The sequence below is a fragment of the Mustela nigripes genome, chromosome 7, assembly GCF_022355385.1.
Source record: "Mustela nigripes isolate SB6536 chromosome 7, MUSNIG.SB6536, whole genome shotgun sequence".
NCBI classification, from domain to species: Eukaryota; Metazoa; Chordata; class Mammalia; order Carnivora; family Mustelidae; genus Mustela; species Mustela nigripes.
The window spans coordinates 37057876-37071973 of NC_081563.1; the positions used below are offsets into that span (position 1 = coordinate 37057876).

Consider the following 14098-nt stretch of genomic DNA (forward strand, 5'->3'; position numbering starts at 1 on the left):
TACATAAGTGACTCTTAATCTCACAAAACAAACTGAGGGTTGCTGGGGAGAGGGGGCTTGGGAGAAGGGGGGTGGGATTATGGACATTGGGGAGGGTATGTATTTTGGTGAGTGCTGTGAAGTGTGTAAACCTGGCGATTCACAAACCTGTACCCCTGGGGATAAAAATATATGTTTATAAAAAATAAAAAATTTAAAAAAAAAGAACAAAGTTTAAAGACTTCTATTTGATTGCAGAATGTATATAATCCTGTAATCCTAACAGTGTGGTATTAGTATAAAGGTAGAACATATAGAACAGTGAAACAGATCAGAGAGCCCAGAAATACACCCACATATATAAACTCAATTGACTTTCAGTAAAGGTGCCAAGGTTAATTCTTTAGAAAGAAGTTAGTCTTTTCAGTAAATGATGCTGGAACAACAGTGTGTCTGCACTGAAAAAAAATCTCTTCTCTTTCATGAATTTAGACACTGTCTCTACCTCTCTGTCCTTCCCTTCTGGGACTCCATTTACCCTTATGTTAGGCTGCTTGATATTGTTTTATAGGTCACTGAGGCTTTGTTAATTTTTTTTAGTCTCTTTCTGTGCTTCATTTTGGATTTTTCTATTGCTTTGTCTTCAAGTTCAGTGATCTTTCTTGTCTAGTATTTAATCTCATTTAATCTCTATTAATCTTATACAGTGAATTTTTTACTTGAATACTGTATTTTTTTTAATTTCTAGAAGTTTTGTTCCTTTTTTTCAAATATCTTCTTTCCCTCCTCAGTATTTTTCATATTTTCCTTTATGTTGTTGAGCATATGGAAAATATTTTTAACAGCTGTTTTAATATTCTTCTCTGCTAACCATCTTTGTCATTTCCATCTTTATCATAATGACTAATCTATCATGATTATGAATCAGATTTTTCTGCTTTTTATATCTGATTTTTATTTGGATGGTGGATGTCATGAATGTTACATTCTTTTTTTTCTTTTTTTTTTAGATTTTTTTTGAGAGAGTGAGAGAGTACAATCGGGGGAGGGGCAGCGGGAGAGAGAGAAGCAGACACCCCACTGAGCAGGGAGCCTGAGGAGGGGCTTGATCCCAGGAATCTGGATTGTGACCAAGACAGGTGCTTAACTGTCTGAGCCATTCAGGCGACCCATGAATGTTACATTCTTTTTTTTTTTTTTAAGATTTTATTTATTTATTTGATAGAGATCACAAGTAGGCAGAGAGGCAGGCAAAGATAGAGGAAGGGAAGCAGGCTCCCTGCTGAGCAGAGAACCCGATGTGGGGCTCGATCCCAGGACCCTGGGATTATGACTCTAGCCAAAGGCAGAGGCTTAACCCACTGAGCCACCCAGGCACCCCTGAATGTTACATTCTTAAGTGCTGAGGTGTTGTACTCCTTTAACAACTTTTTTCTGGCAGACAACTAAGTTTCTTTTGGGTCAGTTTGATCCTTTCCAATTTTATGTTTAATTTCTTTTAGGGTGGACCTGGAGTAGCTTTACTATAGGGCTAACTTAGCACCACTTCTAAGGTATGACCCTGCTACATTTCTCCAAATGCTTGGTATATTTAATATATATTAATTTCCACTCTGGTTAGTGGAAGATCAACTAGTTCCCAGCCCTGAGTGACCTCTGAGAATCACTGGACTTCTTCCTATGCAGGGGCTGACTACTATACCAGACAGGCTCAATGGTATCCTTGTCCAGATTTCATTTACTTTTTCTCTAGGCAGCTCCCAACTCTTAGGTGTTCTGCCTCAGTAGTTTTACCAGTCTCAGTCTCAGGTTGGATTCCCTCTGGTTACCAGTCTTCAAGATGGCTCACAGTGATCCCTGCCTCCTGGTTTTTATGACTTTATATAGTTCTCTACCATATTATATTAAGGTTGGTCTGACCAAGAGAATATGGCAGAAGTAATGGCATATTGCTTCTGAAACTAGGCTATAAAAGATACTGTGGCTTCTTCTTTTCTCTCTCTCTTTCTCTGATTATCTATTCTAGGGAAAGGCAGCTTCCATGTTGTGATAACACTCCCAAAAGAGCTTTTTCTAATTCTAGACTTAATCCTTTTCAGTCTTTCTAATCATGTTACCCTTCTACCTGAAACATACAGTAGTGCTTTGTAATATTCAAAATAAAGGAAAACTCCTTAGCAGAGTACAGTACCCCTTACAATTTTCCTCCAGCACTCTTTTTAAAAATTTTTTTTAAGATTTTATTTATTTGACAGAGAGGGAACACAAGCAAGGGGAGTGGAAGAGAGAGAAGCAGGCCTCCCGCTGAGCATGGAGCCCAACGTGGGGCTTGATCCTAGGACCCTGAGATCATGACCTGAGCCAAAGCAAATGCTTCACGACTGAGTCGCCCATGCGCCCCTTCTCCAGCACTCTTACCCGGCTTCAGCTCTTCCCCCTTTCCCCAGTCTATGTTCTGACCATAGCCAACTATTTTGTGGTGTTCATGGACATTTGCATACTGTTCCCCTCTTCTCATCACCTAGCTAATTCCTGCTCTTCACTTTAAAGGCCTCCTCCTCCAGGAAGCCTGTTGGTACCCCTTCTTCATGCTCTTCTAGACTATGTTAGGTGCCCTGCCCAGGACTCCCTTGACCCCCTGTTCTCAGACCCTTATTCTATCAAAGGTGCCTATTTAATTGTTAACCCTTCTCTCCCCAGTACCTCTAACATCAAGGACTAGAGTTGTTCTAGTTTACCGTTATGTCTCTTTCTGACGCACAAGGGATGCTCACTCAGTATTTTTTGAGTAAGTCAGTGACAAGAATAGTTTAGAGTAAGCAGTGACCGCATATTCTGTTACTCAGTTGATTTTTAACTCTATAGATTTAATATAGCGATTAAATGAATAATATTATAGCAACTTTTGGTTAACTAAAATAATTTAATTTAATGAATTTATCTCACTTTGCAGTGACTTTGGGAGAAATTAGGTAATATTTTACTATTTCATTAAAGTAGCCTATTTTAAATTGCATTCTCGAAACCTTAAACTTATATTGGAGCATATATATGATTACTGTAAAACGAAACTTTCTTTTTCTAAACAGTTAAGTCATTCAGTTGTTCTGGGCCTGTGAAGTTTGCCATAGAGTGGCATTTGAAGCATTATACCTGCCAAAATGAATATTCTAAGCTGGAGGTAAGTAAAGTGCAAATTTTTGTGTATATAAAACTATGAAGGGGAGCTCCTGCATGGGGCTCCCTGCTCAGCAGGAAACCTGCTTCTCCCTCTCTTCCTCCCCCTGCTTGTGTTCCCTATCGTGCTGTGTCTCTTTCTGTCAAATAAATAAAATCTTCTTAAAAAAAAAAAGCTATGAAGGAAAAATGAGTATAAAGATTTATTAGCTCATCAGGTGAGGAGGCCAGAAATACAGATTGTAGTTTTGAAAGTGCCACAGATTTATTTTTGGACTTGGGCAAGAAATGCTCTAATTGTATCACAGTATATGCTTTCTGAGGAAAGAAACATCTTTTCGTTGCCTTTTGTCTTATGAAAAATGTTAATAAATATTTAACCAGACATGTAAGAACCATTAATAAAGGGGTTGTGGGTCCCCTACAAATAAAAATCAATGTAGTTTAAGAAAGTAATGTAAAATTTTTACTTCATCCAAAAAATTAGTTATAGGGCACCTAGAACTTTAGGGGGGCTGAGTAACTTGAGTGAGTAGCAGCAGATCGCAGGGAGGTGAGAAGAGAAAAGGAGACCCCCAGGGAAGGGAGGGGGAGCGTATGAGAGGAGGATGTCCACTGGGCTCCTGTGTCCTTCAGCAAGGTGTTTCTTTTGACCGTGCTGATGGTCGCTTACCGCTACTTCCTTGTGAGCTCCTACCTTAAATGATGCATAGGTTTCCATACTTTTATCTGTGTTATCTTTTCATTTGGGATGAAAGCTACCATTTTCCTCAAATAGTGCCTTTGTGACTTTATCCCCAAATATTTTACCCCTTCATACTAAATACTTCAGTATGTGTTTCCTAAGAACAAAGATATTCACTTAGATTACAGAATACAGTGATAAAAATAAAGGAAATTTAACATTGATTCAAAACTATTATCTAATAGATCTTTTTTTTTTTAAATGATTTTATTTATTTATTTGTCAGAGAGAGAGAACATGAGAACAAGCAGGGGGAGTGCCAGGCAGAGGGAGGAGCAGTCTCCTTGCCGAGCGTGAAGCCAAATACAGAACTTGATCCCAGGACTCTGGGATCATGACCTAAGCTGAAGGTAGACACTTAACCGACTGAGCCACTCAGAATTCCCTAATAAACAGATCTTATTACAGTTTTGACAGTGTCCCCTGAACATCCCTTTTAGCAGTTTTTTGTTGTTTTCCTCATATAAGTTCCAGTCCAAGATCACACTGCCATTGCTGCAGCTTTGTTTTTTTGTTTTTTGTTTTTTTCATTTTTCCTGACATTGATATATTTGGGGTATACAACCATTTATTTTTATAAAATATCCTTCGGTTCCAATATTTCTGGTATTTTCTTATGATTAGTTTAGGTTAGATTAGTACTGGCTTGTCCCATTTTTGGTAATGCTAACTTTGATCAGTTGGTTAAGGAAGTTTCTACCAGGTTTCTCCACTATAAAGTTACTACTTTTCTCTTTGTTGTTAACAATAATTTGTGAAGAAATACTTTTGTATTTGTATGTGAATATCCTGGGTTTTTTTTTTTTTTTTAAAGATTTTATTTATTTATTTGTCAGAGAGAGAGAGTACAGGCAGGCAGAGAGGCAGGCAGAGGCAAAGGGAGAAGCAGGCTCTCTGCAGAGCAAGGAGCCCAATGTGGGACTCGATCCCAGGATGCTGGGATCATGACCTGAGCCGAGGGCAGCCATTTAACCACCCAGGCATCCTGAATATCCTGATTTTTCATCAATCCTTGTTTTAATATCCTTTGATTCTGGCCTGATCAATCAGTTATTGCTCTGATGATTGCTGAATGGTGATTTTTTCTAATTCCATATTTTCTTTTGTTTTGTTAATATTCTGCCATCAGGATGAGCTCTCTCTTTTCCTTTTATTTTACCTGTCATTTAACTGAGCAATCATCAACATGGACTCATTGATTTTTGCTTTGTTACATGGGTTATAATATATTATGATTTTAAATTTATTTTGCTCAAATTGTCTATTTGGCCAGTAGAAGCCAACTTAACCTTTTCTTGATGACTGGAAGCTGCCATTAGGAGCCTGGTTTTATTCATCTGTCTTTGATTTAACCTTCCTTGTAGTAGTTAAATGCTGGTTTTCCTTCTCTCTAAAATCTTTTATACATGGGATCAAATGAAAGTAGCCTCAGGTCAAAGTATTTTTTACTTCTTCATATACCATTTCCTATGGTAATACCTTAGTCACTTTTCTTCCTCTAAGATTATGCTTATATTATGTGTTACTGGATCTGAGTGCCTTGGAATGGCTAACATGTTATGATTACCTTGTCATACTTAAAATTATATCCAAAACATTTTTCTTTTTAGTATTCTGTATGTTTTCAAGTGCTCCAAACTGAATAAATCTTTGCTATCATTTAGATACTAAGCTTTACTTATTTTCTTGAATAAGAAGTGTAGAAATAAATTATAACATAGAATTTTACCTTGGGTAGGAGGAGCTATCACAAAAACAGGATCCTAGTGTTGATGAAGACTTTTGTGGCCATTATTTCAAGAACATTGAATGTTGGACAACAAAATATGAAAACTTAGACTGCAACAGTGACTTGCAGGTGTTTCCCTCACTGACTGTGAGTATCTGTCTTGCCAAATGTACTTTATAAGTATTAACTTAAATTCTATTTTATCAATATTTTGATAAACAAAGGTGCTTCTTTTGTTAACTTTAGGTGTTAACAAGTAAGATCCTGGCACCATTATTCCATTTCATTGTACCCTTTACAGAAACACCCTTGAAAAAGAACCCTTTCGTCATTTTTTCGTGGTCTGCTGTCACTTCCTCCATCATTCTCTCTCTCTATCTACTCCAGTGAGACCTTTGCCCCCATCATTCCATCACAACACCTAGTCACACTTTCCAGTGCTAAAGCTCTGTCAGCTTCCTTGGCTTATCAGCAACCAACCTACTTGAACACTCTCTCCTCCCTTACTTCCTCACAGCCTGGAAGATTTGATTCTGAAATGTTAACAGCAGTCATCCATGGGTTGTGAGGCTATGGGTCATTGTAACTTATATTTTTACTCTGTAAATTCTGAAATGAAAAATTGAAAGCAAGTCTTCAGTGAAAATAATAAAGGTGTTTTTAAGATTTGTGATAATAAAAACAAAGTTTTTATTTTATTAAATAAATTTATTTAATTACATTTATTTTATTTAAAATAAATTTATTATTTTATTTTATAAAATAAATTAATTAAATTTATTTTATTACAAATAAAAACATAAAGTGTACATAGCAGAGGTGTATGGCTTGATGAATTTTCAGAACCTGAGCACATCAGTATAGACCCAGATCAAGTATAGAATATTTTAGTCCCTAAACCTCCCCTGCAATATCTTCTCCACCAAAGGTAACCACTACCCTGATTTAAACAGTAATTTTTCAAAAGCAGGATTTTTTTTTACTCATGTTTGGGCTATAAACTTTTTTACTTTTAATTTTTTCTGGTTCTTTACTTTTTTCAAAGCAATTTTTCTTAATTGTTAAAGCAGTTTTCCCTATAGAAATGCAGCAATATAAAATGGAATTGTTTTATTCTTTTTTTCCAGAATAAGGAACTAATTACAAATACCAGAAATGTTTCAAACCAGGAAAGATCAACAGTGAGTCATTTTATTTGTCTTTAAATCAAATGTTTACAAGTTCTGGTAAGCCTGAAAAGAATCTGTGATGGATAGATACTTGGAGAGCAATATACAGTAGGGTGATTAGAAGTAGGGGGAGAAAAAGAAGCATTATTTCAAATAGTGTATTTTTTTATGTGTATCTGTATGAATTTTGTATTTACTTATTTCTGACTTTGTTTAAAAATTCCTTTGAAGTTGTAATTTAAGGTTAACTTCTTTGCTACCTTTCTTTCAAATGCCTAACATAACAGTGGGCTGGTTCTGATCACCATTAAGGATGTAAAGAAATAGAAACCATGAATGTTGCTCCAGAGGAAAGAGAATTTGGTATTTGGAGAAATTCCTAAAAGTCAAAAGACCAAGAGGTGAAGAGGCTTGGAAGCAGTTGAGTGTAGGGACTGAAGGTGGCTTTGGGAGGGCTAAACATTTGCTTTGATGCCGTGCCTCTAAGTTTCTCAGTGATCTTAAAGAGTGGTTTCAGAGTGGAAATATGTTCCACTCTGCAGTGACTGGGACAGAACTCTGCTCTGCACAGACTCTGTTGCAGGTAGAGGAGTAGGAAGTGAAAGGGAAGGATAGGGAATATTCTGGAAGGATAAATGTGAAGTTTGATCCAGTTATGTGGGACATTGCAGCATTCCTAGGCATTACAGGGGGCAATTTCATTTCCTGGCAGGACGGCTAATAACATAGATGTTAGGGAATTTATGTAATTGAACCTATGTACTGAATCTGTACAGCCTTTCTAACAATGTTACCTGACTTCTTACTCCCCCGGTTCAGTTTAAAAACAGCCACATTTAACAACTGAATGCTTTATATTAGAATGAAATATGGGAAGTGTAATATTAGAAAAAATATTTGAATGGTATTAATAAGTAAAACCTAGAATGATAGCTTTCAGAGGAGATCCTTTAAAAATATTAAAAGGGGAAAACCTGAACAGTAGGAAAAGATTTTTTCTTCCTCCATTGCTTTGGGTCTGAGAGGGGCAGGTATAGGGACAACCCTTCCACAGTCTGCTATCCTTCCACTGTCTACCATTTCTTTCTGTTGTTTTAAAACAGTAAAAAGTAACCCAACTGAATTACTAAAAGTTGTTTTAAAATGTGGTGGGCAGTTGCTTAACTGTAGCTTATATAGCAATTTTTTTAAAATAACATAAAGGATTTTTCCCCCCTGTTTCAGGATGTTGTAGCGAGAACACAGAGAGATGGGTTTCATATCTTTATTGTTTCTATCAAAACGGAAAAAACAGACGCAAGATGGAATTTGAATGGTATAGTTAAACTGCATGCATTTTTGCTGTCTGCTTTTACTGTATTCTATATTTTTGTCGTTGGCCCAAATCTACATTTTTTTGTTAAAAATGTCGCTCAAGGGATGCGTGGGTGTCTCAGTGGGTTAAGCCTCTTCTTTCAGCTCAGGTCATGGTCTCAGGGACCTGGGATCGAGCCCTGCATTGGGCTCTCTGCTCAGCAGGGAGCCTGCTTCTCCTGCTGCCTTTCCCCCCAGCTTGTGCTTTTTCTGCCTTTGTCTCTGTCTCTCTCTCAAATGAATAAATAAAATTTTTTAAAAAATTATTTCTGTTAATAACAAATAATCTGTTTATTTTAAAACTTTAAAACTTTATACTTATCTTAACTATAATATTTTTTAATGAATTGGAAATTTTAAACTAGGGTAAACTTTTAAAATTTCAAACCATAGTGGGATATAAAATTGTTCATCCTTATAGATTTAAAAAAGAATTTTCTAATATAGAAATGGGTAGGCAACATTTTAGTTGTATTTAAGGTAGATTATACTGTCTCATGAAAATGGCTATCATTGGAAGTTTAAAATTTTTATTTTAAAGCATCTTTCCATAGCTTAGGAGTAGAAGGAGCTTATTTGGCAATTGTGGCTTCCGTGGGTCTGTGAGGTCCCTGCCCACCCCTGTCCCCCAAGGTAGGCCCTCTGTGTCTCATTAAGCTGTATGGTTCCTCTCTTAGTACCCAATGCAAGAGTGGGCTTACAAAAGGCAAATTTTTTCTTAGAAGATTTTATTAATCCATTTGGCAGAAAGAGATCACAAGTAGGCAGAGAGGCAGGCAGAGAGGGGGAAGCAGGCTCCCTGCTGAGCAGAGCCCAATGCAGGGCACGATCCCAGGACCCTGAGATCATGACCTGAGCCAAAGGCAGAGGCTTAACCTACTGAGCCACCCAGGCGCCCCACAAAAGGCAATTTTTAAGAGAATGAATGCTTTCAGAGATCTTAGAATTGCTTCGGCTGTCATTTTCTATGAAATCATTTTTAAGATTTTATTTATTTATTTATTTATCAGAGAGAGAGAGAGAGAGAAAGCGCAAGCACAAGCGAGAGGAGAGGCAGGTAGAGGAAGAAGCAGGCTCTCTGCTGAGCAGGGAGCCCTATGTTGGACTTATCCTAGGACCCTGGGATCATGACCTGAGCTGAAGGCAGATGCTTAACCAACTGAACCACTCAGGCATCCCTTGGCTGTCATTTTCTAGAGTGAGTGTCTGCTGGACCAGTAGTAGTCCACAGCATGCGAAGGTCCTGGGCATTTGCAAACTGCTCAAGTTCATCCACTAGGAGCACAGAGGTGAAGATAGTCTTTGTCTTTAAGAGTTGCACAGTCCTGTGGGGAGGCAGAAAGTACTGAGCGGACACAGGTATTGCTTCAGAGGAGGCAGAAAACTGGTATACGATAGGGGAAGCCGGTGGAGGTAGCTGCTCTGGAACAATGGGAAGTTGGGCCTTTCCTAGAGATGACATAAGCGGCCAGAGAAGAGAGCCAGGGACATTGGGGCCACTCTGCACCTAGACTGTGTGTTCTCTCACTTCCCTAGGTATTGTGTCTCTTCCCCTGATACCAGCAGGCAGTTTGAAGACCCCACCAGTTAGTAACTGGAGCAGTTACTGAGACAGTTTGGTTCTGTGTTTGGCACCCCGCTTATTATTGTTGTCTTGTACAACAACCCCAACCAGATGCTTGAGTCTGGTACTTTATCCCAAGTTACATTAAGGAAGATGAAGTCCTCAGTGAGGTCAGTGACTGATCATGGGGCGGGTCAAAGGCCAGTACTGCTCTGCTGTCTGCCTAAGATCAGACTTGGCCCAGTTTGATACCAGCATGTATACAAGTAAAGGTATCTTGATGAGCTGACATGCCGGTGACTAGTAATTATCTGGCATTTTGTGTGTGCTAAGTAAAAATTCAGCATTTGTTAGCTCAGTTTGTGCTCCTAGAGCCTTCTGGGAAATGAGCTTACATTTAAAATGTTAAGATGTGTACGTCATTTAATTCTTTATTTTCTTTATCCCCATCTTCCCCAGTTTCTCTTTCTATGATTGGGCCTCATGGATATATTTCTGCATCAGATTGGCCTCTGATGATTGTGAGTATTTCTTATCATTTTTTCCTTTTTAAAAAATGATTTTTTTTATCCTAATTTGGTAATGTTGACAATTTAAAGAGCTCGTGATGGTATCCTTTAGTAGATAATGCTTTGGCATACACTCTATTTCTGATTCCAGAGTGACAGGAAAATAAAAGATTACATAACTTGAATGCAGAAGTGTCCGTTTTCAAATGATCACAAGCTTTAATTGACTAAATTGCTTTTCTTCCTACAGTTTTACATGGTGATGTGTATCGTTTATATTTTATATGGCGTACTCTGGCTGATGTGGTCTGCCTGTTATTGGAAAGATATATTAAGAATTCAGTTCTGGATCGCAGCTGTTATTTTCCTGGGAATGCTTGAAAAAGCAGTTTTTTATTCTGAATATCAAAACATCAGCAGCACTGGGCTATCAAGTAAGCTGTGACTCTCTTTGTAAATGCAGTACGATCCAGGAAACCCCTCGCATTTGTGAGCAGAACTGTGGGAGGCCTCCTTCGTCCAGTGGTTTGGAAACAGTTGCATTAGAGATGAAGAGGACGAGAGCCACGAAGGGAATGTTGGAGTGGGGCTCTGATCTAGGCTAGCGGATGAGCTGTCCTCGTTTCCTGTTCCCCTGCTTTCCTTCACTTTCCTCCTGGGGAGAAGAAAACTCCTATTCCAGTGATTGACTTAAAACAGGAAACGTTCCAGACAGGGGCACTTTAGGTGCTACTAATCCTTTTAACATTATTTCTCTGTGTTTTTCCCATATTCTTTCTTCTCCTGTCTCCTCCACAAAAGAAAAGAAGGAAAATTGGACCCCAGGGAGTAAAATCAGTAGTGCGGCGATGGATGGTGCCTGCAGCCATCTAGTGTTCTCTGTCTCCTCACTGTCACAGAAAACCTCACGTGACCATTGGAGGCCCCGCACGGTTTACTTAAGGAGGGCAGGGAGTTGGGCATCTCAGATGTGTGCATCAGATTTCTAGAAGGTAGCGTGCGAAAAGGCCAGAGAAGTAAAGGTACAGTTGCATCACCGAAACTTTGGAAAAGGAGGTAGCTCGAAAGGGTTGAAAGCTCTCAGGAATGTGCTTCTGAGTGATTCATTAAAATAATCTTTATCCCGACTTTCATAGGGTGTGATTATGTCTGCTATTCACTTTTGTAATACTCCAGGAAAAAAAAGAAGAGTGAGTTGGAGTATAGATGAAATGGATTTGGCATAATGTGGATAGTTATTGAAGCGGAGTATTGGGTACAGAGGAGTTGATTATGCTGCTTTCTTTATATTGGGGAATATTTATAATGTCCCAAAATGAAAGGATGTGTACAAGAGAAGAAAGAAGGGACAAATATCCAGGGAGGCATATTAGAGGTATTATTATACCATGAAAAGTTTTAGTGCTGTTTGTGCACACGCACGTGTGTGTGTGTGTTTGCTCTGAACCAAACTAGGAGGGGTGAGGCTGCCGCTCATGGTTGGCAGGGAGAGCATTCTTGAACGTTTAGTAAGGCAGTTGAGCTCCTTTGCTTTTAGTGGTTGTCATCTCTTGTCTAGGGAAGGTAAAGTGTGGCCTTGTCTAGGAAAGGTACAGTGAGGAGCGGCAGCCTAAGATACATGAAGGGATGAAAGGCCACTTGTCATCCTCAGGGACTTGAAGCTCTCTTTCTGAGATGATACAAGGCCTTGGAAGAGAAATCACAGGCTGCTGTCGGTGTCTTTGAGGAGCCCTATGAAAAGGAGAGGTGCCAGAAGACCGCAGGGCTCCTGCTGTTTCTCCTCTTGCCAAGTGGGAAGGAAGCCTGTAACCCAGGCTGTCTTGCTTAGCACTGATCCTGGAAGGATAGACTTTGGAAAAAGCACTGCAGGGACAGGAAACAGTGATTGTTGGACCCAACATGGAGACCTTAAGGATAGGTCATGTCACATTGACTTGCTTTGTGCTGCTACACTTAGTATAGCTGGACTTCTTCAAAGTATTTGACAACTGTGATTTCTTGTGGACAAGGTGGAGAAATGTGAGCTGAAAACTGGCTGTGTGACCATGTGTAAAGGGTTCGTGCACGTAACTACCCGTCAGCATTTTGTCAGTGTAGAGCCGTGTTGTCCAGTATGGTAGCTATAGACCACATCTGGGTGTTTGAAATTAAAATAGCAGCTCACTTCCTCAGTTGTCCTAGCTGCATTTCAGATGCTCAGAGCCACACGTGATTACTTTATTGGACAGCGTAGATGTAGAACATTGCCATCATCCCAGAAACTCCTGTTGGACAGCACTGGTCTGGAGCAATGGTTCTCATCCCCAGGTGCATCACTGAAGAACTTTAAGACAATACTTAGGGCCAGAGGCTGTGGTTGGCCTAGGCCTATGAATTGGTTCTGTTGAGAGGCTTCCCATGTGATTGTAGTATGCACATGCAGGTTGGAGAACCACTGGGTTAGAAGGAGGTTTTGAATAATGTCTGCCTCATAGGTTTTAGACCTCGTTGCTGGTTTCTCCTTATGATCCACTTAATGTTCCTTGCAGACCTATGCATATGCAGAGAATACACACTAAAATTCCGTGGACAGTGTGATGTTGGCAGAGTTGTTAATACTGGGGGTATAGATAATAATTTTAGATGGACCCTTCTCACCTGGAAGTCTTTGAAGGATCAAAGAGTTTTGGTATCCTAATGGGAAGGTGAAACTTAATAGGCAAGACCTTGATCTTGGGGTTGAAGTACAAATCACAGAAGAACGAATGGGCAACTTTTAAAGGATTTAAAGGGTGAAGCTGATGAAGAGTAAACTCAGCACGGGCGATTATAGGATGGTTGCCTCCCACTAGCTCCTACAACCTTGGTAACAGCAGGAAGACTAGCAGTGAAGACTTGGAGGTTCCTGTTTGGCAGGTCTAGCTGTACCAGGAAGGTTGTATAATCGCTTTTCTCCAAGGGGGAAATAGTCCAGACTAAGCGGCTCATGAAGGAATTTGAAAACACACCACCGTTAACCATTTGTCATCCTAGATCTCTTCACATTCCACATGCTGTCTTGGAGGGCTCAGCCATTGTTTTCCTCCTGAAGTTTAATCTCCTGGCCCGATGTCTGTCCTGAGCTGCAGACCTAGTAGCTGGTCACCTGCTAACTCTTCTGAATGCCTTACAGACTTCTCAGTCTCTCTATGGCAGAAAAGGAACGCACCTTTTCTGCCCTTGTCCTTGACTCACTGTAGTCCAAACCTAGACTGGCTGAGCCAGTCAATCTTGGCGCCATTTTCTTGCCACCCTCTTCCTTTCCCTCTAGTTTCACATCTGTCTGCAAAGCATTTGATAAGGTCTCTTATGATTCTTTGTGGATAAGTTGGAGAATTGTGAGCTGAAAACAAAAATGAGTAGGTAGATTTACTACTGGTTTCTGAATGTCTGTCTTGTTTTTTCTGTCTTTCCTGCCAGCACTGTGCTCTTATCATCTCTTACCTAGATTTCTGGAATAGCCTCCTTAGCATTTTCCTTGTCTGTCACCCAGTTCCTTTCCAAGCCATTAAGTAGAGCAATCTTGATAAAACACAGTGGTCAGTTTTATTCCAAGAGTCAGCAGACTTCCTTTGCAAAGGCCATATAGTAAGTATTTTTGACTTTATGGGCCATCAGTCTCTGTTTCAACTAGTCAGCTGCCATTGTAGCACAAAAACAGCCACAGTCAACATGTAAACAAGTGGGCATGGCTATGTCCCAATAAAACTTTATTTACAAAGGCAGATGTAGGGCCAGATTTGGCCTATGGGCTATAGTTTACCAATTCCTTTTTTAATGCCCTTGTTAATTGTCATGACTTCTCACTGCTCTTAGCATAAAATCCAGACTCATAACATGGCCTGAAAACCCTGT

At 39.5% G+C, this 14098-nt stretch overlaps 1 protein-coding gene across 2 annotated transcripts in view; it reads left to right on the plus strand.

Annotated features, from left to right (window-relative positions):
* The window catches only part of TMEM87B (transmembrane protein 87B), a 52216-nt gene that overhangs the window by 9545 nt on the left and 28573 nt on the right, over positions 1-14098 (plus strand). For both annotated transcript variants that reach the window (XM_059405604.1, XM_059405603.1), the window contains exons 3-8: positions 3069-3160; positions 5640-5777; positions 6758-6811; positions 8024-8114; positions 10176-10237; positions 10476-10659. In XM_059405604.1, coding sequence (XP_059261587.1) covers positions 3069-3160; positions 5640-5777; positions 6758-6811; positions 8024-8114; positions 10176-10237; positions 10476-10659 — 621 coding nt within the window. The remainder of the gene's footprint in view (positions 1-3068; positions 3161-5639; positions 5778-6757; positions 6812-8023; positions 8115-10175; positions 10238-10475; positions 10660-14098) is intronic.